We start from the raw sequence: 24,577 nt of genomic DNA, 5'->3' as shown, positions 1-24,577 counted from the left end.
TCCACTCACAAATGACAACACAAACATACAGTTAACAATTAAGAATAAAGCATAAACACATCAAAACAATAAGGATACACCATTGCGGTCTAAACACGTGGGTGAAAATAAACCAGAGCAAAAAAGAAACTACAGACTTTGGTTATTGAGTCAGAAAAAAACAATTTTTATGTCTGGCTGTGGCTGCTTTGACAGCCCGGAGTCGCCTTCCAGAGGGAAAGAGCTTCAAAGTATAGCAGTATAGAATTGGACCATCATTGCCTGTGGCAGATTGTGTTTCCTCAGTTGCCGCAGGAAGTACATCCTCTGTTGGACCTTTTTGACTGTGGAGTCGATGGTGGCCCCCCATTTAAGGTCCCTGGAGATGATGGTTCCGAGGAACTTAAATGACTCCACAGATGTGACTGTGGTGTTGTTGATGGTGAGTGGGGGGAGGGGAGGGGGAGCTCTTCGAAAGTCTACAATTAGTTCCACTGTCTTAAGAACATTGAGCTCCAGGTTGTTGCGATGGCACCAGGACGCCAGCTGTGTCACTTCCCGTCTGTAGGCAGTTTCCTTCCCATCCTGGATCAGGCCAATCAGGGTAGTGTCATCCTCACCAATTATAGTCTGTAGTTCAGGAAGTCAAGGATTCATGCACAAAAGAACATTAAAGCACATTTTTTGGAATAACCGTATGTTAGGGTAAGAGTATATGGCAGCACTGCCAGGAATTTTAGCTTAGATTAGTTTATTATTGTCACATGTACCGAGGTACAATGAAAAGTTTTTTGATGCGTGTTGTCCAGACCCGAAAAGATTATACGTAATTACAATCAAGCCGTCCAGTGTGCAGATACAGGATAAGTGTATAATGTTTAGTGCAAGATAAAGTCCAGTAAAGCCCGATTAAAAATAGTTCAAAGGTCTCCAATGAGTTAGATGGGAGGTCAGGACCGCTCTCTAGTTCGTGAGAGGACGGTTCAGTTACCTGTCAACACCTGGGAAGAAACTGTCCCTGAATCTGGAGGTGTGGGTTTTCAAACTTCTGTTCCTCATGGCTGATGGGAAACGGGCGGAGTGACTGGACTTTCATTATGTTGATGGACTTGCCAAGGCAGCTTGAAGTGAAGATGGAGTCAATGGAAGGGAGGTTGGTTTGCGTGATGCTGAGGGCTACGTCCACAACTACACAATTTCTAGCGTTCTTGGATGCAGCTGTTCCAAAACCATGCTGCGATGCTTCCCGATAAAATGCTTTCTGCAGTACATCTGTAGAAGTTGGTGAAAACTGTTGGGGATATGCCAAACGTCCTCATCCTACTAAGGAAGTAGAGGCGTTGGTGTGCTGTCACGGCCATTGCTCTGATGTGCTGGTCCAGGACAAACTGCTGGTGATATTTATTGCTAAGAATGAGAAGCTTTCAACCAGCTCTACTTTGGTGCCATCAATGTAAATCACGGTGTGTGCAGCGCTTCACTTCCTGACGTCGATCACAATTTCCTTTGTCTTGTTGACATTGAGGGAGAGGTTGTTGTCTTGGCACAAGGTTATGAGGTTCTCAATCTCCTTCCATTTCATCATTATTTTATATTCTGTCCACTGTGGAGGTGTCGTCTGCGAATTCGAGTTGGATTGGTGTTTGGCTGCACAGTCATGAGTATATAAAGAGTATAGAAGGGGGCTGAGAACACATAGAAGTTCATGAGAATCTTAGATAGACACAAAATGCTGGAGTAACTCAGCGGGACAGGCAGCATCTCTGGAGAGAAGGAATTCAAGAGAATTTTTTTGGACAATCTGAGGACACCTTGAAAGTAAATGCTCTGATGCGTTTTCTGGATCACCACATCAGTGCAAACACACCAACATAAGTTCACTGTGTCCAGGTAATGTTTCTCACTGGCTACCCTACCTATTCCATTCATAACTTTGTCTATCTCGATCAGGTCGCCCCTTAAACACTTTTGCTCACAGGAAACAGAAAGAAAAAAAACCTATTCAAATCAAACACAGATTTAAAGAAATGTAATTACCTTTCTAAATTCATCAACTTCATTTTGGCTTTGAATCTGCAGAAACAATCACAAGTGAAGGAGAAGGTGAAACAGCAGCAGATAGTCAGTGCAGTGAAGAAGTAGTGGGGGCAACGTTGCAATTACCGAGTTACTGCAATCTCTGACGCAACGGGGAAATGAGCAACGACAACAAGACAATCTTCCTCTCAATTATTTCGTTCCAACATAATAACAGGGAATAACTGCATTGATTGTTCTGTTAAAAGTTGCAACAACCTTCATTCGCTTCTATGCAAACAGATACCTTAATGGATCTTTCTGGACTTTCAGAGGATGCTCTGCTTTCAACATTCTGCAGCAAGATGCTGCAGATGTTCTATCAATAGGTGGTGGCCAATGCCATCTTCTACACAGTCGTGTGCTGGGGCAGCAGGGCGAAGGGCGCGGACACCAACAGAATCAACAAGCTCATCAGGAAGGTTGGCTCCGTCCTGGGGGTGGAGTTGGATTCATGGGAGGTGGTCTTGGAGGGGAGGATGCTCTTCAAACTGCAGGGCATCTTGGACAATACAGCTCACCCCCTCCATGACACACTAGTCAACCTGAGGAGCACCTTCAGCAACAGACTGGTTCCACCAAGATGCAGGACAGAACACCACAGGAGCTCCTTTTGCCCTGTGGCTATCAAACTGTACAACTCTTCCCCCTTCTTTCTGTCTGTGATAGATTGACTCCCCCTTCCCCTTTCCCAATCTTTGCACATCCCCAATCCTGGACCTTCCACTCATCACTTTAATTTCATGGATCTTGTGTTCTATCACTGTTGGCAGACCAATTTCGCTTCAGGGATAAATAAAGTTCTATCGTATCGTTTTAGGGAAGCTGGATAAAACATACCAAATTATTCACTGACATACAAGAACATCATATTGGGACTACGCGAGAGTCAAAGAGCTGTATCGTACTGAAACAGGTCCTTCGGCCCAACCTGTCCACTCTGACTAAGATGTCATTATGGTCTAGTCCCACTTGCCTGCATTTGGCCCACAGCCCACTCAATTCTTCCTATCCAAATATCTGTCCAAATATCGTTTGAAAGTCATCATTGGATCTGCTTCCTCTGGCAGCTCATTCCAGATACGGATTACACTCAGCAAAAGGTTCCCCCCGAGGTCCCTCTTAAATGTCTCCCCTCTCACTTGGCATCTCTGCCCTTTGGTTTTAGAATCCTCTGCCTTGGGAGAAAGCCTTGAGCATTCACTTATATCCATGTCCCTCATGATCTTGTACTCCAATGTAGAGCTGGAATCTGACATTAAAGTCGGTGGTATTAGAGAGAGCAAGGATGGTCATCAAAAATGACAGTGGGATATTAACCAGCTGGGCAAGTAGCCTGAGGAATGGCAAATGGAATTTAATGTAGATAAGTGTGTGGAGTTTCATTTTGGAAAGTCAAGGTAGGACTTTCATTGTGACTGGCAGGATCCTGGGAAGTGCCTTGGAGCACAGGTACATGGTTTGAGAACAGGTATATGGTATCCTGAAACCAGTGTCACAGGTAGATAGGATAGTAAAGTAGGCTGTTGGTACTTTAATCTTCATCAGTCAGGGTATTCAGTATGGAGGTTGGAATGTAATGTTACAGTTGTACAAAACATTGATGAGAACACAGGTGGACACAAAATGCTGGATTAACTCAGCGGGTCAGGCAGCATCTCGGGAGAGAAGGAATGGATGACTTTTCAGGTCGAGACTCTCCTTCAGACTGATGTCAGGGGAGGGGGCGGGACAAAGACAGGATGTAGTTAGAGACAGGAAGACTTGTGGGAGAACTGGGAAGGGGGAGGAGATAGAGAGGGGAAACAGGGACGACCTGAAGTTAGAGAAGTCAATGTTCATACTGCTGGGGTGTAAACTACCCAAGCGAAATATGAGGTGCTGTTCTTCCAATTTGTGCTGGGCCTCACTCTGACAGTGGAGGAGGCCCAGCACCTATTGATGAGAACACATTTGGAATAGTGTGTTCAGTTTTAGTCATGATGTAACTGAACTGGAAAGAGTGCAGAGAAGATTTACGAGGATGTTGCCAGGTACAAGGGGCTGATCCAGAGGAATACTTTGGGCAGGGTGAATGGATAGGGTGAATGTAGGTTTGACCCAGGGTAGAGGAATCAAGAACAGATGACGTATGTTTGAGGTGAGAGGGGCAAGATTGAATAGAAACCTGAGGCTGGTGAGTATGTGGAACGAGGTGCCAGTAGTTGAGGCAGTTACTATATCATCATTTACAAGATGTTTGGGCAGGTACATGGATAAGAAAGATTTTGTGGGACAGAGTCAAACGGAAGCAAATGGGACGTGTTTAGATGGGGATATTGGTCAGCATGGACAAGCATGGCCAAAGGGCCTGTATCTGTGCTGTATGACTATGATCGATATATAACTCCAGTGGTTAAGGTTCGAAACAGCATAACGTGAAAGAAACCAAAACCAATGAAGCATTTTGAGAGTGAAATTGGTGGATTTTCTGTGCGCCGTGCGCCAGGACGTACCAGGTGTTCTCCCGCCTCACACAGCTTCGCCTTGTACAAGATCCAGCGATATCGCAAATCTTCCAGCTGTTTCACTTCTTCATTCACACCGGCATACTCTGCACTGATCAGCTCTTCAAACATCTTCTGACCATGAGGGACATGACTGTTCAGCACCTGGAAATGAGGCGTCATTCACTTGAGAAAAGGTTCCAAGCTTTCACTGCTCTGCACACCCACAGGCAGCAGTGACAGCCCCAGCCTTTACTGGCAGCTCACAGTACAGACAGCAACTGCTGGGAGCACTCTGTCATAGACAATAGGTGCAGGAGGAGGCCATTCGGCCCTACGAGCCAGCACCACCATTCAATGTGATCATGGCTGATCATTCTCAATCAGTACCCCGTTCCTGCCTTCTCCCCATACCCCCTCACTCCGCTATCCTTAAGAACTCTATTTAGCTCTCTCTTAAATGCATTCAGAGAATTGGCCTCCACTGCCTTCTGAGGCAGAGAATTCCACAGATTCACAACTCTTATTCCCTCATCTCCGTTCTAAATGGCCTACCCCTTATTCTTAAACTGTGGCCCCTGGTTCTGGACTTCCCCCAACACTGGGAACATGTTTCCTGCCTCTAACGTGTCCAACCCCTTAATAATCTTATATGTTTCGATAAGATCCCCTTTCATCCTTCTAAATTCCAGTGTATACAAACCTAGTCGCTCCAGTCTTTCAATATATGACAGTCCCGCCATTCCAGGAATTAACCTAGTAAACCTACGCTGCACGCCCTCAATAGCACGAATATCCTTTCTCAAATTTGGAGACCAAAACTGCACACAGTACTCCAGGTGCCGTCTCACTAGGACCCTGTACAACTGCAGAAGGACCTCTTTGTTCCTATACTCAACTCCTCTTGTTATGAAGGCCAACATTCCATTGGCTTTCTTCACTGCCTGCTGTACCTGCATGCTTCCTTTTAGTGACTGATGCACTAGGACACCCAGATCTCGTTGTACGTCCCCTTGACACCATTCAGATAATAATCTGCCTTTCTATTCTTACCACCAAAGTGGATAACCTCACACTTACCCACATTAAACTGCATCTGCCATGCATCCGCCCGCTCACACAACCTGTCCAAGTCACCCTGCAACCTCATAGCATCTTCCTCACAGTTCACACTACCACCCAGCTTTGTATCATCTGCAAATTTGTTAATGGTACTTTTAATCCCTTCAACCAAGTCATTAATGTATATTGTAAATAGCTGCGGACCCATTTATCCCCACTCTTTGCTTTCTGTCTGTCAACCAATTTTCTATCCATGTCAGTACCCTACCCCCAATACCATGTGCTCTAATTTTGCCCACTAATCTCCTATGTGGGACCTTGTCGAAGGCGTTCTGAAAGTCGAGGTACACCACATCCACCGGCTCTCCCCTGTGATAGTGTGGAAACAGGCCCTTCAGCCCAACTTGTCCACACCAGCCAACATGTCCCAGCTACACTAGTCCCACCTGCCCGCGAGGGACCATATCTGCCCAACCCTCCACACCTGTCCAACCCTCCACTCAGCAGGTCAGGCAGCAGAGTGGGCAGTGACCAGCCTCAGCCTTATTGACAGCCCTGTCATTGACTGCCCCGGCCTCACTGACCATCACTGTCCGCCCTATCACCTACCGCCCCCAGCCGCATTGACCATCACTGACTTCCCCCAGCCCTACTGACCGGCATGTCATTGACTGCCCCGGCCTCACTGACCATCACTGTCCTACCGCCCCCAACCTCACTGACCATCACTGACCACCCCCAACCTCACTGACCGCCCTGGCCTCACTGATCACCTTGGCCTCACTGACCGCCCTGTCACCTACCGCCCCCAGCCTCACTGACAATCACTGACCACCTTGTCACTGACTGCCCCAGCCTCACTGACCGCCCCCAGCCTCACTGACCGCCCACGGCCTCACTGACCGCCCCCGGCCCCACTGACCACCTTGTCTCACCCCCGGCCAATGTCACATGGAAATATGAAATACGAAGCTCATACAGTTGCTGGCTTTGTAAACAACTGGCCATTCTTCACTGACCTTCAGACCTTGCTTCCTGCTCTTCCTCTCCTTGCTGTTCCAGGGATTTTGAGCAGCTAAAATGTTTATTAGTTTCTGATCTTCAGTTTTTAGCCAATCTTCAAAGTTCTTCAACAGCTTGTGATCAGCAAGGTCTTGATTATTCATCTATTAGCAAATAACCGAAGACAGGAGCAGGATTCACCAAGTGATTAAGGTTTCAAAGGTCTTTTATTGTCATGTGTAGAGCAGTAAAAGGGTCATTCAGCTAATCATCTACCTAAACCCACCAAGCCAGTCCCCCCTCCCTTGCACTCTGTCCACAATTCAGCTAATCGTCTACCTAAACCCACCAAGCCAGTCCCCCCTCCCTTGCACTCTGTCCACAATTCAGCAAATCGTCTACCTAAACCCATCAAGCCAGTCCCCCTCCCTTGCACTCTGTCCACAGAGTTTCACATGGTTACACTCACAGATCAAACACCCACCATTGACTACATCTACACTTCATGCTGCCTTGTAAAAGCAGACTGTATAATCAAAGATGTCCCACCCCGGTCATTCATTCTGTCCCACAACTCCTGTTCGGCAGAATATACAGAGGTTTGCAAAGGGCCAGTGAATCACCAAACTCTGGAACAGCTTCTTCCCCTCTGTTATCAAGCTTCTAAATGGTCTTTCCTTAAGCTAGGGTGCTGTCCGATCTACTGTTGTCTGCCGTGATGGCCAAGTGTTTAAGTGTGTGGTTGGATGGTGCTAATACCTGTACTTGTCGCCTCCTCTTTATCAGGAGGTCAGTGAGGAACTCTCGTTGCCACACAGCCTCTCTCAGCTCAGTGCCGAACGCTGCCGTCTGCTCACAGCTGAAAATGCTGCTCATCATCCCCTGGAGGCCCTGAAACCTGCTGAGCTGCACCTGCAGCTCACTGCTGCAGGCCAGGTGCGTCTGGGAAAGAGAACAAGCAACAATCAGGTGGCAGCAAACAAGACGACTCCAGTTACACATTTATTCTGCACGTTACATCTTCAAATCCTTAAAACAATCTCTTTTGCAATCTACATTACAGATCTTGAAGATCATTCAGACAAAATATGGAATGATGAAATACAGATAGTGAGGGAGGTTGTTAAACAGCAGGATATAGCAGTCTGATGAATAGTCCCAACCTGAAACATCACCTGTCCATGTTGTCCAGAGATGCTGCCTGACCCACTGAGTTACTCCAGCACTTTGTCTCTTGTTTAGGATCAGTTGGGCATGTGAGCAGAGACAAGGCAGATGAAGTTTAACCTGAGCAAATGTGAGCTGTTACACTTTGAGAGGTCGAAGGTAAAGAAAGCATCCAATTAAAGTATAGCATCATTGATGGACAGAGTGGTCTTGGGGTTCAAGCCCATTGCTCCTGGAAAGTAGCAGCACAAGGAGATAGAGTGATGAAGGTTTGTGGTCGGCCTGCCTTCACCAATTGGGGCATCGAATATAAAAGTCGGAAAGTCATGTTGAGGCCTTATTAAAATTTGGTCAGACCTCATTTGGAGTATTGTGTGCAGCACTGTACTCCATTGCGGGAATGATGTGGAGGCTTTCGAGAGGACGGAGAAGAGGTTTACCAGGATGCTGCCTGGTTTAGCTACAAGGGGAGGTTGGACACATTTGGAGCGTAGAAGGCTGAGTGGGAGGTTTGATAGAACTTTCTAAATTATGAGGGGCATAGATTGGATCGGCAATCAAAACATTATTCCCCAGGGTGAAATGTTGAAGAGAGGACTTAGCTTTCAGAGAGGGAGAACGTTTAAAGAAGATGTGTGGGGCAAGGTTGTTTTGTTTTTATTCTGTAGAGTTCATTGACAATTCCATTGCCAGAGAGGTGGATAATGCAGACACAATAGTGATGATTGAGTCATTTAAACGGGCAGATGCAGAATAAACCCACTGACTCGCACAGCTATCTGGACTATACTTCTTCCCATCCTGTCTCCTGCAAAAAGTCTATCCCCTACACCGAATTCCTCCGTCTATGCCGCATCTGCGCCCGGGATGAGGTGTTTCACACTTGGGCATCAGAGATGTCCTCGTTCTTCAGGAAACGGGGCTTCCCCTCTTCCATTATAGATGAGGCTCTTACTAGGGTCTCTTCTACATCCCGCAGCTCCACTCTTGCTCCCCCTCTCCCCATTTGTAACAAGGACAGAATCCCCCTCGTTCTCACCTTCCACCCCACCAGCCAGCGTATCCAACAAATCATCCGCCAACATTTCCGTCACCTACAACGGGACCCCACCACTGGCCATATCTTCCCATCCCCTCCCCTTTCTGCGTTTCGCAGAGACCGTTCCCTCCATAACTCCCTGGTCCACTCGTCCCTTCCTACCCAAACCACCCCATCCCCGGGCACTTTCCCCTGCAATCGCAGGAGATGCAACACCTGTCCCTTTACCTCCCCCCTTAACTCCATCCAAGGACCCAAACAGTCTTTCCAGGTGAGACAAAGGTTCACCTGCATCTCCTCCAACCTCATCTATTGCATCCGTTGCTCTAGATGTCAACTTATTTATATCGGCGAAACCAAGCGCAGGCTCGGCAATCACTTCGCTCAACACCTTCGCCCAGTCCGCCTTAACCAACCTGATCTCCCGGTGGCTGAGCACTTCAACTCCCCCTCCCGTTCCCAGTCTGACCTTTCTGTCATGGTCCACCGGAAATTGGAGGAACAGCACCTCATATTTCGCTTGGGCAGCTTGCAGCCCAGTGGTATGAACATTGACTTCTCCAACTTTAGATAGTTCCTCTGTCCCTCTCTTCCCCTCCTCCTTCCCAGTTCTCCCTCTATCTTCACCTATATCCTTCCTTTGCCCCGCCCCCCTGACATCAGTCTGAAGAAGGGTCTCGACCCGAAACGTCACCCATTCCTTCTCCTGAGATTCTGCCTGACCTGTTGAGTTACACCAACATTTTGTGAATAAATACCTTCGATTTGTACCAGCATCTGCAGTTATTTTCTTACACAATGGGGAGATATGGATCACTTGCAGGCAGGCGGGATTAGTTTAATTTGACATATTTGGCATAGGCACAGGGGCACAAAGGCAGAGGGGATTACTGTTCTGCATTCAAAACCACTTTAATTCTAGGATTATTGGGATTTTATCCATAGATGAATGGACACAATGTCGCTCCGCTGGCCAAAAACAAACGTCTTGATCACCTGACTTGCCAGCTTTTGGCCTACAGTGCTGCAGGTCATACTTTGTTTTCACACCTGTCTTTACTTGAGGACAAACCTAAATGTCACCTATCCGTGTTCTCCAGAGATGCTGCCTGACCCAGAGTTACTCCAGCTTTTTGTGTCCATCTTCGGTTTAAACCGGCATCTGCAGTTCCTTCCTATACCTAAATGTTGAGGATCAGCAGAGAATCCATTGTTTTGGATAAAGCAGCTTCTCACAGGGTGTTCAATTACCACATCAGAACAGATACATAGATACGTAGGCAATAGGTGCAGGAGGAGGCCATTTGGCCCTTTGAGCCAGCACCACTATTCAATGTGAGCATAACTGATCATCCACAATCAGTAACCTGTGCCTGCCTTCTCCCCATACCCCTTGATTCCGCTCGCCCAAAGAGCTCTATCTAACTCTCTTTTGAATGCATCCAAGTGAATCGGCCTCCACTGCCCTCTGTGGCAGAGAATTCCACAAATTCACAACTCTCTGGGTGAAAAAGGTTTTAACATAGAAACATAGAAAATAGGTGCAGGAGGAGGCCATTTGGTCCTTCGAGCCAGCACCGCCATTCATTGTGATCATGGCTAATCATCTACAATCAGTAACCTGTGCCTGCCTTCTCCCCATATCCCTTGATTTCACTAGCCCCTAGAGCTCTATCTAACTCTCTTTTAAATTCATCCAGTGAATTGGCTTCCACTGCCCTCTGTGGCAGAGAATGCAACAAATTCACAACTCTCTGGGTGAAAAAGTTTCTTCTCACCTCAGTTTTATATGACCCCCCCTTTATTCTTAGACTGTGGCCCCTGGTTCTGGACTCCCCCAACATTGGGAACATTTTTTCCTGCATCTAGCTTGTCTAGTCCTTTTATAATTATATACTTCTCTATAAGATCCCCTCTCATCCTTCAAAACTCCAGTGAATACAAGCCCAGTCTTTTCAACCTTTCATCATATGACAGTCCGTCCATCCCAGGAATTAACCTAGTGAACCTATGCTCCTGTACTCAAATCCTCTCGGTATGAAGGCCATTAGCTTTCTTCTCTGCCTGCTGTACCTGTACGCTTACTTTCAGTGACTGGTGTACAAGGACACCCAGGTTTCGCTGCACTTCGCCTTTACCTAATCTGACACCATTGAGATAATAATCTGCCTCCTTATTTTTGCTGCCAAAGTGGATAACCTCACATTTATCTACATTATACTGCATCTGCCATGCATCTGCCCACTCACTCAACCTGTCCAAGTCACCCTGCAACCTCCCAACATCCTCTTCGCAGTTCACACTACCACCCAGCTTTGTGTCATCCGCAAACTTGCTAGTATTACTTTTAATTCCATCATCCAAATCATTCATATATATTATAAATAGCTGCAGCCCCAGCACTGAGCCTTGCGGCACTCCACTCTCCACTGCCTGCCATTCTGAAAAGGACTCGTTTACTCCTACTCTTTGCTTCCAGTCTGACAACCAATTCTCTATCCATGTCAATACCCTACCCCCAAAACTATGTGCTCTAATTTTGCTCACCAACCTCCCGTGTGGTATCTTATCAAAGGTTTCTGAAAGTCTAGATACACTACATCCACTGGCTCTTCTTCATACATTTTACCTATCACATCCTCAAAAAATTCCAGATTAGTCAAGCAGGATTTCCCCTTCATAAATCCATGCTGACTTGGACCGATTCTGTTACTGCTATCCAAATGTGCCGTTATTACCTCTTTAATAATTGACTCCAGCATCTTCCCCACCACTGATGTCAGACTAACTGGTCTACAATTTCCCGTTTTCTCTCTCGCTCCTTTCTTAAAAAGTGGGATAACATTAGCTACCCTCCAATCCACAGGAACTGATCCTGAATCTATTGAACATTGGAAAATGATCACCAATGTGTCCACGATTTCTTGAGCCATCTCCTTGAGTACCCTGGGATGCAGATGTTCCCAATGTTGGGGGAGTCCAGAACAAGGGGCCACAGTTTAACAATAAGGGGTAGGCCATTTAGAACTGAGATGAGGAAAAGCTTTTTCAGTCAGAGAGTTGTGAATCTGTGGAATTCTCTGCCTCAGAAGGCAGTGGAGGCCAATTCTCTGAATGCATTCAAGAGAGCTAGATCGAGCTCTTAAGGATAGCGGAGTCAGGGGGTATGGGGAGAAGGCAGGAACGGGGTACTGATTGAGAATTATTAGCCATGATCACATTGAATGGCGGTGCTGGCTCGAAGGGCCGAATGGCCTCCTCCTGCACCTATTGTCTATTGTCAGACCATCAGGCCCTGGGGATTTATCAGCCTTCAGTCCCATCAGTCAGTCAGTCAGTCAGTTTAGCTGATAAATGTGGTCTAAAAGACACTTGATGGCTGATGTTGACGCGATGGGCTGAAGGACCTGTTTGTGCTGTGCAACTGATTAAGGCATCGGGATTCAATCGGATTTACTCTCCAAACCCAGGGTGTGGCTGTGATCTATAATTGAAATCCTTTTTTTCTCATTTTACTTCCCGTCATAAATTAATTGAACATAGAAGAGCTTTTTTCATATTTTACCAGACATTTTCTAACTGCACTTTTTATCTTGCCAATGTATTTTTCACTTTCACCATACACCTATATTCCTCTAGGCTTTCTGCTGCTGAGCTCGTGCTGCCTGTGTTACCTGAATGTGCTGTAAATAGGATCTGGTCAGCGCTCCATCGTTGGGGTCCAAGGAAGAGTCCAGCAGATTCCTGCTGCTGTTTCTCCAATGCTCAAACTCTACCAGCAGCTCCTGAAAGCCACGGCGAAGATTCTCTCCTAATTGACTGCACCTCTTCCTTATCTTCCCTTTCATCCTGAAAGGGACAAAGTCAGATGTGTTGAACTTAATTTGACAAATTGAAAGGACAAAATACAATACGAATTAACTTTATCCCAGGAGGGAAATTGATCTGCCAATAGTCATAAAACACACGATACATGACGAGTGGAAAGGACTGGGGATGTGTAAAGATGGGGGAGGGGGGGGAGTCAGTCAACCCCACGACAGAAGGGGGAGGAGTTGGACAATTTGAAAGCCACAGGGAAGAAGGATCTCCTGTGGTGTTCTGTCCTGCATCTTGGTGGATCCAGTCTGTTGCTGAAGGTGCTCCTCAGGTTGACCAGTGTGTCATGGAGGGGGCGGGCTGTATTAGCCAAGATGCGCCGCAGTTTAAGGAGCATCCTCCCCTCAAGGACCACCTCCCATAAATCCAACTCCGCCCCCGGGACAGAGCCAGCCTTCCTGATGAGTTTATTGATCCTATTGGTATCCACAGCCTTTGCCCTGCTGCCCCGGCACACAACAGGGAAGATGATCACACAGGCTACCATCAATTGGTAGAACATCTGCAGCATCTCACTGCTTATTATTATTATGGGGAACAAGGAAATGGCAGACGAGTTGAACAGGTACTTTGGATCTGCCTTCACTGAGGAAGACACCAACTATCTCCCAGATGTACTAGTGGCCAGAGGTTCTAGGCTGATGGTGGAACTGAAGGAAATTCAGATTAGGCAGGAAATGGTGTTGGGTAAACATGGGATTGAGGGATGATAAATCCCCAGGGCCTGATGGTCTGCATCCCAGGGTACTTAAGGAAGTGGCTCTAGAAATCGTGGACACATTGGTGATCATTTTCCAATGTTCTATAGATTCAGGATCAGTTCCTGTGGATTGGAGGCACTAGGACACCCAGATCTCTTTGTACGTCCCCTTTTACCCAACTTGACACCATTCAGATAATAATCTGCCTTCCTGTTCTTTCCACCAAAGTGGATAACGTCACATTTTTCCGCATTAAAGAGATCTGGGTGTCCTAGTGCATCAGTCACTGAAAGGAAGCATGCAGGTACAGCAGGCAGTGAAGAATGCCAATGGAATGTTGGCCTTCATAACAAGAGGAGTTGAGTATAGGAGCAAAGAGGTCCTTCTGCAGTTGTACAGGGCCCTAGTGAGACTGCACCTGGAGCACTGTGTGCACTTTTGGTCTCCAAATTTGAGGAAGGATATTCTTGCTATTGAGGGCGTGCAGCGTAGGTTTACTAGGTTAATTCCTGGAATGGCGGGACTGTCGTATGTTGAAAGACTGGAGCGACTAGGCTTGCATACGCTGGAATTTAGAAGGATGAGAGGGGATCTTATTGAAACATAAGATTATTAAGGGATTGGACACATTAGAGGCAGGAAACATATTCCCAATGTTGGGGGAGTCCAGAACCAGGGGTCACAGTTTAAGAATAAGGGGTAGGCCATTTAGAACTGAGATGAGGAAAAAACGTTTTCAGTCAAAGTTGTAAATCTGTGGAATTCTCTGCCTCAGAAGGCAGTGGAGGCCAATTCTCTGGATGCTTTCAAGAGAACTAGATAGAGCTTTTAAAGATAGCGGAGTCAAGGGGTTTGGGGGGAAGGCAGGAACGGGGTACTGATTGTGAATGATCAGCCATGATCACGGTGAATGGCGGTGCTGGCTTGAAGGGCCAAATGGCCTACTCCTGCGTCCATTTAGATTTAGATTTAGAGATACAGCGTGGAAACAGGCCCTTCGGCCCACCGCGTCCGCGCCGCCCAGCGATCCCCGCACATTAACTCTATCCTACACACCCTAGGGGGAATTGTAGTCACCTCGTTGACTACACCTCTGTACTCAGCTTCCCTCCCCTCACTGATGCAGTCCACAATTGCAGAGCCATCTGAAAACTTCTGCAGGTGGCAGGAGTGCGAGTTATATCCGAAGTCCGAGGTGTAGATGGTGAACAGGAAGGGAGAGAGGGCCGTCCCCTGTGGGCCCGGTGTTGCTCACCGCCATCCAAGACACAGCTCTGTAACCTGACACATTGTCAGAATGCGAGCAATATTGAGTGTTGCACCCTCACCCCGCCTCACCCACCTCACCTCACCCACCTCACGCCACCCACCCGCCTCACCTCACCCACCTCACCCCACCCACCCCCCTCACCCACCTCACCTCACCCACCTCACCCCACCCACCCGCCTCACCCCACCAACCCGCCTCACCCACCCCCCTCACCCACCTCACCCACCTCACCTCACCCACCTCACCTCACCCCATCCACCCCCCTCACCCACCTCACCCCACCCACCCGCCTCACCCACCCCCCTCACCTCACCCCACCCACCCGCCTCACCCACCTCACCCCACCCACCCCTCACCCACCTCACCCCACCCACCCGCCTCACCCACCTCACCTCACCCACCCGCCTCACCCACCCCCCTCACCCACCTCACCTCACCCCACCCACCTCACCCCACCCCCCCGCCTCACCCTGCCCACCCACCCCACCCACCCGCCTCACCCACCTCACCCCACCCACCCGCCTCACCTCACCCCACCCACCTCACCCTGCCCACCCACCTCACCTCACCTGCCTCACCCCACCCACCCGCCTCACCCCACCCACCCGCCTCACCCCACCCACCCGCCTCACCCCACCCACCCGCCTCACCGCACCCACCCGCCTCACCCCACCCCACCCGCCTCACCCCAGCCCACCCGCCTCACCCCAGCCCACCCGCCTCACCCTGCCCACCCACCTCACCCTCTTTGCTGCACCTGTTTAATGGCATATTTCCTCTAGCAGGGTGACTGAAACTGAACAAAATATTCCATGTGCAGCTTAACCAATGTCTTGTACAACTGTAACATAACATCCCATCTAATCCCTGACCAATGAAGGCCAGCATATTTCACCACCCTCTCAACCGCAGGAGATGTAACACCTATCCTGTGACCCCTGCAGTCAGAGATGTAACACCTATCCCAGTACCTCCTCCCTCACCTCCATCCTGTGACCCCAGCAGTCAATCCAGTTGAGAAAGAGGATCAAGTGCACGTCCTCTAACCTCTGGCTGCTTCCGTGTTCCCAATGAGGCCCACTGTACATCGGCCAGACCAGACCAAACACGCGCTTGGTCCACCGAGCCTACTGGATCTCCTGATTGCTAATGATTTTAGCTCCCATTCCCATACTGACCTCCCTGTCCTGGGCCTCCTCGATCGCTAGTGAGGCCACATTGGCTTCACAATTCACAACTCTTCAATCCTTCTGTTTCACACCTTCTGGCCTTTGTTCCAATTATTTGCCTATCCCCCCCCCTCACCTTTGCCCACCTATAACCTGCCAGACGCTTCCTGCCTTTCCTCTCCCAGCTTTCTACCCCACTCCCCCTCCCCATAATTAGTCTGAATATGGGCCCCAGCCCGATATGTCACTTATCTCTGTTCCCCAGAGGTGTTGCCCAACCCGCTGATTTACTTCAGTACTTTGCATCCTGTCCTCCACCATCTATGTTCTCCAGAGGTGTTGCCCAACCCACTGATTTACTCCGGTACTTTGCATCCTGGACTCCACCATCATCCTCTGCTTCCTACCTTCAAGCCAGTTATTTGTTGTCTTCCAGTCGTCTGATACTTCACTTGTGGTCAGTGAAGATTTAGAATTTTAGCCAGACTCAAACATCCCTTCTCTTGCCTGCCTTAGAGGTCTGGGATCAATGACCTCTCTATTTACCGACATATGTTCCTTTATCTCCTGCTGACTTTTCTTATGCATCCACATCAATGTCACCCTTTTGTTCCTAATGTCGATAATGCCAGTGAGTCACATAACCACAATGAATATTGGAAATAGAGGAGTTTATGAGCACATTCAACCTTTGGAACCAAGCCTGTGATTTTACCTGTTATATTCCCGAATGGCATTCAGGACCTTAGCAGAGAGATTTTCATTCTGTGAAAATCTGCCAAGCTCTTTCAGTTCCAGTTGAAGATCTTCCACGCATGATTCCTCCGTTAAAACGGAAGATCTGGTGATCTAAATCAGAAAAGGAACAAGCTCAAGTGACCATGGAGATGTTTTGCTCAGACTGAAGAAAGCTGTGGGTGATACAACCCACACATTCTGTGCACACTGGACTTGGATTCTGTGCTGTCATTAACTCAGACTGGGGAACAAGATCGTATAAGAAGATAACTGCAGATGCTGGTACAAATCGAAGGTTTTTATTCACAAAATGCTGGAGTAACTCAGCAGGTCAGGCAGCATCTCGGGAGAGAAGGAATGGGTGAACAGATCCCTGCACTGTGGCCCTCCAGCACCTCCAGCACTGTGGCCCTACAGCACCTCCAGCACTGTGGCCCTACAGCACCTCCAGCACTTTCTGTTCAGTATCACAGACTGGGGAACAAGATCCTTGCACCATGTTCATTAACACAGACTGGGGAACAAGATCCTTGCACTGTGTTCATTATCACAGTCTGGGGAACAAGATCCTTGCACTGTGGTCCTCCAGCACCTCCAGCACTTTCTGTTCATTAACACAGTCTGGGGAACAAGATCCTTGCACTGTGTTCATTAACACAGTCTGGGGAACAAGATCCTTGCACTGTGGTCCTCCAGCACCTCCAGCACTTTCTGTTCATTAACACAGTCTGGGGAACAAGATCCTTGCACTGTGTTCATTAACACAGTCTGGGGAACAAGATCCTTGCACTGTGTTCCTCCAGCACTTTGCTTTCTTCATAAATAAGTAATCTATAAGTCATCAAACTTTAATAGAAAAGATTTAAAGATCGCATGGATGAATCGCAACAATTGTTGTAATCCCTGTCTGGCGTAAAAATAAAACGGGGAAGGCTACTCAACTGTGGCTAACAAGGGAAATTAGGGATAGTGTTAAATGCAAGGAAGAGAAAGGCCAGAGGAAGCAGCAAACCGGAGAACTGCGAGAAATTTTGAATTCAATAGAGGACAAAGGGGATAATTAAGAGGGTGAAAAAAGTGCGTGAAAGGAAGCTTGCGGGGAATATAAAAACTGACTGTAAAAGCTTCTTTAGATATGTGAAGATATGTGAAGAGGAAAAGATTCATGAAGACAAATGTAGGTCCCTTATAGTCAGAAAAAGGTGAATTTATAATGGGAAACAAGGAAATGGCAGACCAGTTAAACAAGTACTTTGGTTCTGTCTTCACTAACGAAAACACAAACAATCTCCCAGAAATACTAGGGGACTGAGGATCTTGCGTGACGGAGGAACTGAAGGAAATTCACATTAGTCAGGAAATGGTGTTAGGTAAACTGTTGGGACTGAAGGCAGATTAATCCCCAGGGCCTGATGGTCTGCATCCCAGAATACTCAAGGAGGCGGCCCAAGAAATCGTGGATGCATTGGTGATCATTTTCCAATGTTCTCTCGACTGGGGATCAGTTCCTGTGGACTGGAGGGTAGCCAATGTAACCCCACTTTTTAAGAAAGGAGCGAGAGAGAGAAAACAAGGAATTATAGACCAATTATCTTACATCGGTAGTGGGGAAGATGCTGGAGTCGATTATTAAAGATGTAATATCAGCGCATTTGGAAAGCAGTGACAGGGTCTGTCAAGTGTAAGAAAATAACTGCAGATGCTGGTACAAATCGAAGGTATTTATTTCACAAAATGCTGGAGTAACTCAGCAGGTCAGGCAGCATCGCAGGAGAGAAGGAATGGGTGATGTTTCGGATCGAGACCCTTCTTCAGGCTGTCAGTCAGGATCTGTCAAAGTCAGCATGGATTCATGAAGGGGAAATCATGCTCAACGAATCTTCTGGAATTTTTTGAGGATGTAACTAGTAGAATGGATAAGGGAGAGCCAGTGGATGTGATGTATCTAGACTTTGAAAAAGCCTTTGACAAGGTCCCACACAAGAGATTAGTGTGCAAAATTAGAGCACACAGGCAGAGAACTGGCTGGCAGACAGGAAGCAAACAGTAGGAACTAACAGGTCCTTTTCAGAATGGCAGGCAGTGACTAATGGGGTGCCGCAAGGCTCAGTGCTGGGACCCCAGTTATTTACAATATATATTGACGATTTAGACAAAGGAATTAAATGTAACATCTCCAAGTTTGTGGGTTACACAAAGGTAGATTGCAGTGTGAGCTGCGTGGAGGATGCTATGAGGCTTCAGGGTGATTTGGATAGGTTGGGTGAATGGGCAGATGCATGGCAGATCCGGTATAATGTGGATACATGTGAGGTTATCCACTTTGGTGGCAAGAACAAGAAGATTAGGAAAAGCGGAGATGCAAGGAGACCTGGGTGTCCTTGTACATCAGTCACTGAAAGTAAGCATGCAGGTACAGCAGGTAGTGAAGAAAGCCAATGGCATGTTGACTTTCATAGCAAGAGGATTTGAGCAAAGGAACAAGGAGGTCCTACTGCAATTGTAAAGGGCCCTGGTGAGACCGCACCTGGAGTATTGTGTGCAGTTTTGGTCTCCTAATTTGAGGAAGGACCTTAATGCTATTGAGGGAGTGCAGCGTAGGTTAACCAGGTTAATTCCTGGGATGGCGGGACTAACATATGACAGAATGGACCAATTGAGCTTATATTCACTGGAAATTAGACGGATGAGAGGGGATCTTTTAGAAACACAAAATTATTAAGGGATTGGACATGCTAAATGTAGGAAAAATGTTCCCGATTTTGGGGGAGTCCAGAACCAGGGATCGCAGTTTAAGAATAAGGGGTGGGCCATTTAGGACTGAGATGAGGAAAAACCTTTTCACCCAGAGAGTTGTGAATCTGGGGAATTCTCTGCCACAGAAGGCAGTGGAGGCCAATTTACTAGATGTATTCAAGAGAGTTGGATATAGCTCTTCGGGCTAATGGAATCAAGACATGGGGAGAAAGCAGGTACGGGGTACTGATTCTGGATGATCAGCCATGATCATATTGAATGGCCTATTTCTGCACCTATTTTTTATGTTTCTATCTTCCCTCCCTTAGAACAATGCAGGATTCTATAATCTCTCCAAGAAATGATGTATTGATGTGGAGGTGAGGGAGCAGGGGTTGGTGAGAGGATAGCAGAAGTGGGGATATAAAGGTGACATGGGTGAGTGCTTGGTCAAACACAGTAGGGGAAGTGTTTCATGGAAACTGATAAACCTCATTATGAGAACTGATGCGGCAGAAATTGAGAAACTGAAAGCTAGGGCATCCTTGATGAGATGAGCTGGGAGGAGGAGTAGTCTAGATAGCAGGGAGTCAGTGTGTTTGTGTTAGATACGGGTGGATAGTTTGTCTGATGAGAGAGTTTGCCGAGTAAGCAAGCAAGGAGAGGCATCAGAACTAGTCCAAATGTATTTGTGGACGGGGAGGGTTTATGTTGAAGTTGATTAAATTGACCAGTTCCACGTGACCAGGTACAGGAGGCAGTAGCAAGTCAGTTGTTAAAAGTAGTGTGGAAAGGGTTGGGGATTGGGGCCAGGGCAGCTTGGAGCAAACACTGTTCTACCCAGCCAGTGAAGAGGCAGGCATAGCTAGCCTAGGGCCATGTGAGTTGGAGGGGAACGATTTGGTGTTATGTCCTAAAAATAATCATTGGGCCCCAAGCCCTTCCACACGAGTAATGGACGTACATCCTTGGTAAAGATCAGGCAGTGTGGGGCAGAAAGTTGTTACATGCGAGGTGTCCTGAATGTAGGTGGGAATGACCCTTCCAGGTGAGAATCTGCAACCTTATCTGTTGCATTTGGTGCTCTTGATGTGTTCTCTACATTGGCGAGGTCAAGTACAGACACGGCGACTGCTTTGTCGAACACCTGTATTCTGCCCACAGTGGCCACCTGGATCTCCCGGTTGTGAGCCATTTTATGTCCCCTCCCCGTTCCCGCCTTGATTTGTCTGTCCATGACCTCCTCCACTGCCAGAGTGAGGGCAATCACAAACTAGAGGAAAAGCACCACATATTCCACGAATACCTCGAAGGTATTTATTCACAAAATAAAATAAAGGGTCGAGACCCTTTTTCAAAACTCTTTGGATTCTGGAGTAGTCCCTGAGGATTGGAGGGTAGCTAATGTAACCCCACTTTTCAAAAAGGGAGGGAGAGAGAAAACGGGGAATTACAGACCAGTTAGTCTAACATCGGTAGTGGGGAAAATGCTAGAGTCAGTTATTAAAGATGGGATAGCAGCACATTTGGAAAGTGGTGAAATCATTGGACAAAGTCAGCATGGATTTATGAAAGGTAAATCATGTCTGACGAATCTTATATAATTTTTCGAGGATGTAACTAGTAGAGTGGATAAGGGAGAACCAGTGGATGTGTTATATCTGGACTTCCAGGAGGCTTTCGACAAGGTCCCACATAAGAGATTAGTATGCAAACTTAAAGCATGCGGTATTGTGGGTTCAGTATTGATGTGGATAGAGAACTGGCTGGCAGACAGGAAGCAAAGAGTAGGAATAAACGGGTCCTTTTCAGAATGGCAGGCAGTGACTAGTGGGGTACCGCAAGGCTCAGTGCTGGGACCCCAGTTATTCACAATATATATTAATGATTTGGACGAGGGAATTGAATGCAACATCTCCAAGTTTGCGGATGACACGAAGCTGGGGGGCAGTGTTAGCTGTGAGGAGGATGCTAGGAGGCTGCAACGTGACTTGGATAGGTTAGGTGAGTGGGCAAAGGCATGGCAGATGCAGTATAATGTGGATAAATGTGAGGTTATCCACTTTGGTGGCAAGAACAGGAAAGCAGACTATTACCTGAATGGTGGCCGATTAGAAGGGGAGATGCAACGAGACCTGGGTGTCGTGGTACACCAGTCATTGAAAGTAGGCATGCAGGTGCAGCAGGCAGTGAAGAAAGTGAATGGTATGTTGGCATTCATAGCGAGGGGATTTGAGTATAGGAGCAGGGAGGTTCTGCTGCAGTTGTACAGGACATTGGTGAGACCACACCTGGAGTATGTCGTACAGTTTTGGTCTCCTAATCTGAGGAAAGACATTCTTGCCATAGAGGGAGTACAGAGGGTTCACCAGATTGATTCCTGGGATGGCAGGACTTTCATATGAAGAAAGACTGGATAGACTCGGTTTGTACTCGCTGGAATTTAGAAGATTGAGGGGGGATCTTATAGAAACTTACAAAATTCTTAAGGGGTTGGACAGGCTAGATGCAGGAAGATTGTTCCTGATGTTGAGGAAGTCCAGAACAAGGGGTCACAGTTTAAGGATAAGGGGGAAGTCTTTTAGGACCGAGATGAGAACGTTTTTTTTCACACAGAGAGTGGTGAATCTGTGGAATTCTCTGCCGCAGAAGGTAGTTGAGGCCAGTTCATTGGCTATATTTAAGAGGGAGTTAGATGTGGCCCTTTGTCTAAAGGGATCAGGGGGTATGGAGAGAAGGCAGGTACGGGATACTGAGTTGGATGATCAGCCATGATCATATTGAATGGCGGTGCAGGCTCGAAGGGCCGAATGGCCTACTCCTGCACCTATTTTCTATGTTTCTATGTTTCAGACTGATGTCAGGGGGGTGGGACAAAGGAAGGATTTAGGTGGAGACAGGAACATAGAGGGAGAACTGGGAAGGGGGAGGGGAAGAGAGGGACAGAGGAACTATCTAAAGTTGGAGAAGTCAATGTTCATACCACTGGGCTGCAAGCTGCAGTCGAAGAAGGGTCTCGACCCGAAACGTCACCCATTCCTTCTCTCCCGAGATGCTGCCTGACCTGCTGAGTTACTCCAGCATTTTGTGAATGAATCAGGCGAAATATGAGGTGCTGTTCCTCCAATTTCCGGTGGGCCTCACTATGGCACTGGAGGAGGCCCATGACAGAAAGGTCAGACTGGGAGTGGGAGGGGGAGTTGAAGTGCTCAGCTACCAGGAGGTCAGGTTGATTAAGGTGGACTGAGCGAAGACTGTTTGGGTCCTTGGATGGAGTTGAGGGGGGAGGTAAAGGGACAGGTGTTGCATCTCCTGCGGTTGCAGGGGAAAGTGCCAGGGGATGGAGTAGTTTGGGTAGGAAGGGACGAGTGGACCAGGGAGTTACGGAGGGAATGGTCTCTGCGGAACGCAGAAAGGGGAGGGGATGGGAAGATGTGACTAGTGGCGGGGTCCAGTTGTAGGTGACGGAAATGTTGGCGGATGATTTGTTGGATACGCTGGCTGGTCGGGTGGAAGGTGAGAACGAGGGGGATTTTGTCCTTGTTACGAATGGGGGGAGGGGGAGTAAGAGCGGATCTGCGGGATGTAGAAGAGACCCTAGTGAGAGCCTCATCTATAATGTAAGAGAGGAAGCCCCGTTTCCTGAAGAATGAGGACATCTCTGATGCCCTAGTGTGAAACACCTCATCCCGGGCGTAGATGCGGCGTAGACGGAGGAATTGGGATAGGGGATAGACTTTTTGCAGGAGACCGGTTGGGAAGAAGTGCAGTCCAGATAGCTGTGCGAGTCAGTGGGTTTATAGTAAATGTCCGTCACTAGTCTGTCTCCTGTGATGGAGATGGTGAGGTCCAGAAACGGGAGGGAGATGTCGGAGATAGTCCAAGTATATTTAAGGGCAGGATGGAAATTGGAGGTGAAGTGTATGAAGTTAGTGAGTTCTGCATGGGTGCAAGAGGTAGCACCAATGCAGTCGTCGATGTAGCAGAGGTAGAGTTTGGGGATGGGGCCGGTGTACGTCCGGAACAGGGATTGTTCGATGTACCCGACAAAGAGGCAGGCATAGCTAGGGCCCATGGGAGTGCCCATAGCTACGCCTCTGGTTTGGAGGAAGTGGGAGGAGTCAAAGGAGAAGTTGTTAAGGGTAAGAACCAGCTCTGCTAGGCGGAGGAGAGTGTTAGTAGATGGGGATTGGCTGGTTCTACGGTCGAGGAAGAAACGGAGGGCTTCAAGACCATCCTTGTGGGGGATGGAAGTGTAGAGTGACTGGACATCCATGGTAAAGATGAGGGAGTGGGGGCCTGGGAACCGGAAGTTATCGTAATGGAGAGCATGTGAGGTGTCTTGGTCATAGGTGGGGAGGGATTTGACCAGGGGGGATAGGATGGAGTCTAGGTAGGTGGAAATAAGTTTGGTGGGACATGAGCAGGCAGAGACAATGGGTCTGCCGGGACAGTTCTGTTTATGAATTTTAGGTAGGAGGTAGAATCGGGCCGTGCGGGGCTGGGGAACTATGAGTTTGGAGGCATTAGAGGGTAGATCGCCGGAAATGCAACGCCGGAGACTCAGGTTCGATCCTGACTACGGGCGCCGTCTGTACGGAGTTTGCACGTTCTCCCCGTGACCTGCGTGGGTTTTCTCCGAGATCTTCGGTTTCCTCCCACATTCCAAAGACAAGATACAATATCTCTAATTGACTATATCAGCTAATAGCATAGATTCTCACAGGTATGTCGGTTAATTGGCTGGGCAAATGTAAAAATTGTCCCTAGTGGGTGTAGGATAGTGTTAGTGTGCGGGGATCGCTGGGCGGCGCGGACCCGGTGGGCCGAAGGGCCTGTTTCTGCGCTGTATCTCTAAATCTAAAAAAAATCTAAATCTAAAATGGTGAGGTCCGTGATGGTGCTGATGATAAAGGCCTGGTGTTTGTCGGTGGGGTCATGGTCCAAGGATAAGTAGGAAGAGGTGTCTCAGAGTTGTTGTCTGGCCTCGGTCTGGTAGAGATCAGAACGCCAGACTACCACAGCACCTCCCTTGTCAGCGGGTTTGATTACTAAGTCGGGGTTGTTGCGGAGTGAGTGGAAGGCTGCACGTTCAGGAGGGGAGAGGTTAGAGTTAGTCAGGGGAGTGGAGAATTTGAGGTGGTTAATGTCACGCCGGCAGTTGGAGATAAAAAGCTCTAGTGAGGGTAGTTGGCCAACCGGGGGGGGGGTCCAGGAGGAGGGGGTCCGTTGGAGACGGGAGAAGGGGTCATCAGTGGGGGGTGAGGACTCCT

At 48.0% G+C, this 24,577-nt stretch overlaps 1 protein-coding gene across 3 annotated transcripts in view; it reads right to left on the bottom strand.

Moving 5' to 3' along the window:
* The window catches only part of syne3 (spectrin repeat containing, nuclear envelope family member 3), a 73,674-nt gene that overhangs the window by 22,741 nt on the left and 26,356 nt on the right, over positions 1–24,577 (bottom strand). For all 3 annotated transcript variants that reach the window (XM_078406997.1, XM_078406999.1, XM_078406998.1), the window contains 6 exons: positions 16,546–16,679; positions 12,486–12,660; positions 7,365–7,547; positions 6,623–6,769; positions 4,551–4,706; positions 2,017–2,052 (listed from right to left, as the gene is read on the bottom strand). In XM_078406997.1, coding sequence (XP_078263123.1) covers positions 2,017–2,052; positions 4,551–4,706; positions 6,623–6,769; positions 7,365–7,547; positions 12,486–12,660; positions 16,546–16,679 — 831 coding nt within the window. The remainder of the gene's footprint in view (positions 1–2,016; positions 2,053–4,550; positions 4,707–6,622; positions 6,770–7,364; positions 7,548–12,485; positions 12,661–16,545; positions 16,680–24,577) is intronic.

Source organism: Rhinoraja longicauda, chromosome 10, assembly GCF_053455715.1.
Source record: "Rhinoraja longicauda isolate Sanriku21f chromosome 10, sRhiLon1.1, whole genome shotgun sequence".
In the NCBI taxonomy this organism is placed as follows: domain Eukaryota; kingdom Metazoa; phylum Chordata; class Chondrichthyes; order Rajiformes; family Arhynchobatidae; genus Rhinoraja; species Rhinoraja longicauda.
The sequence above is the reverse complement of the archived record's forward strand: the minus strand, read 5'-3'. Positions and strand labels throughout refer to the sequence as shown.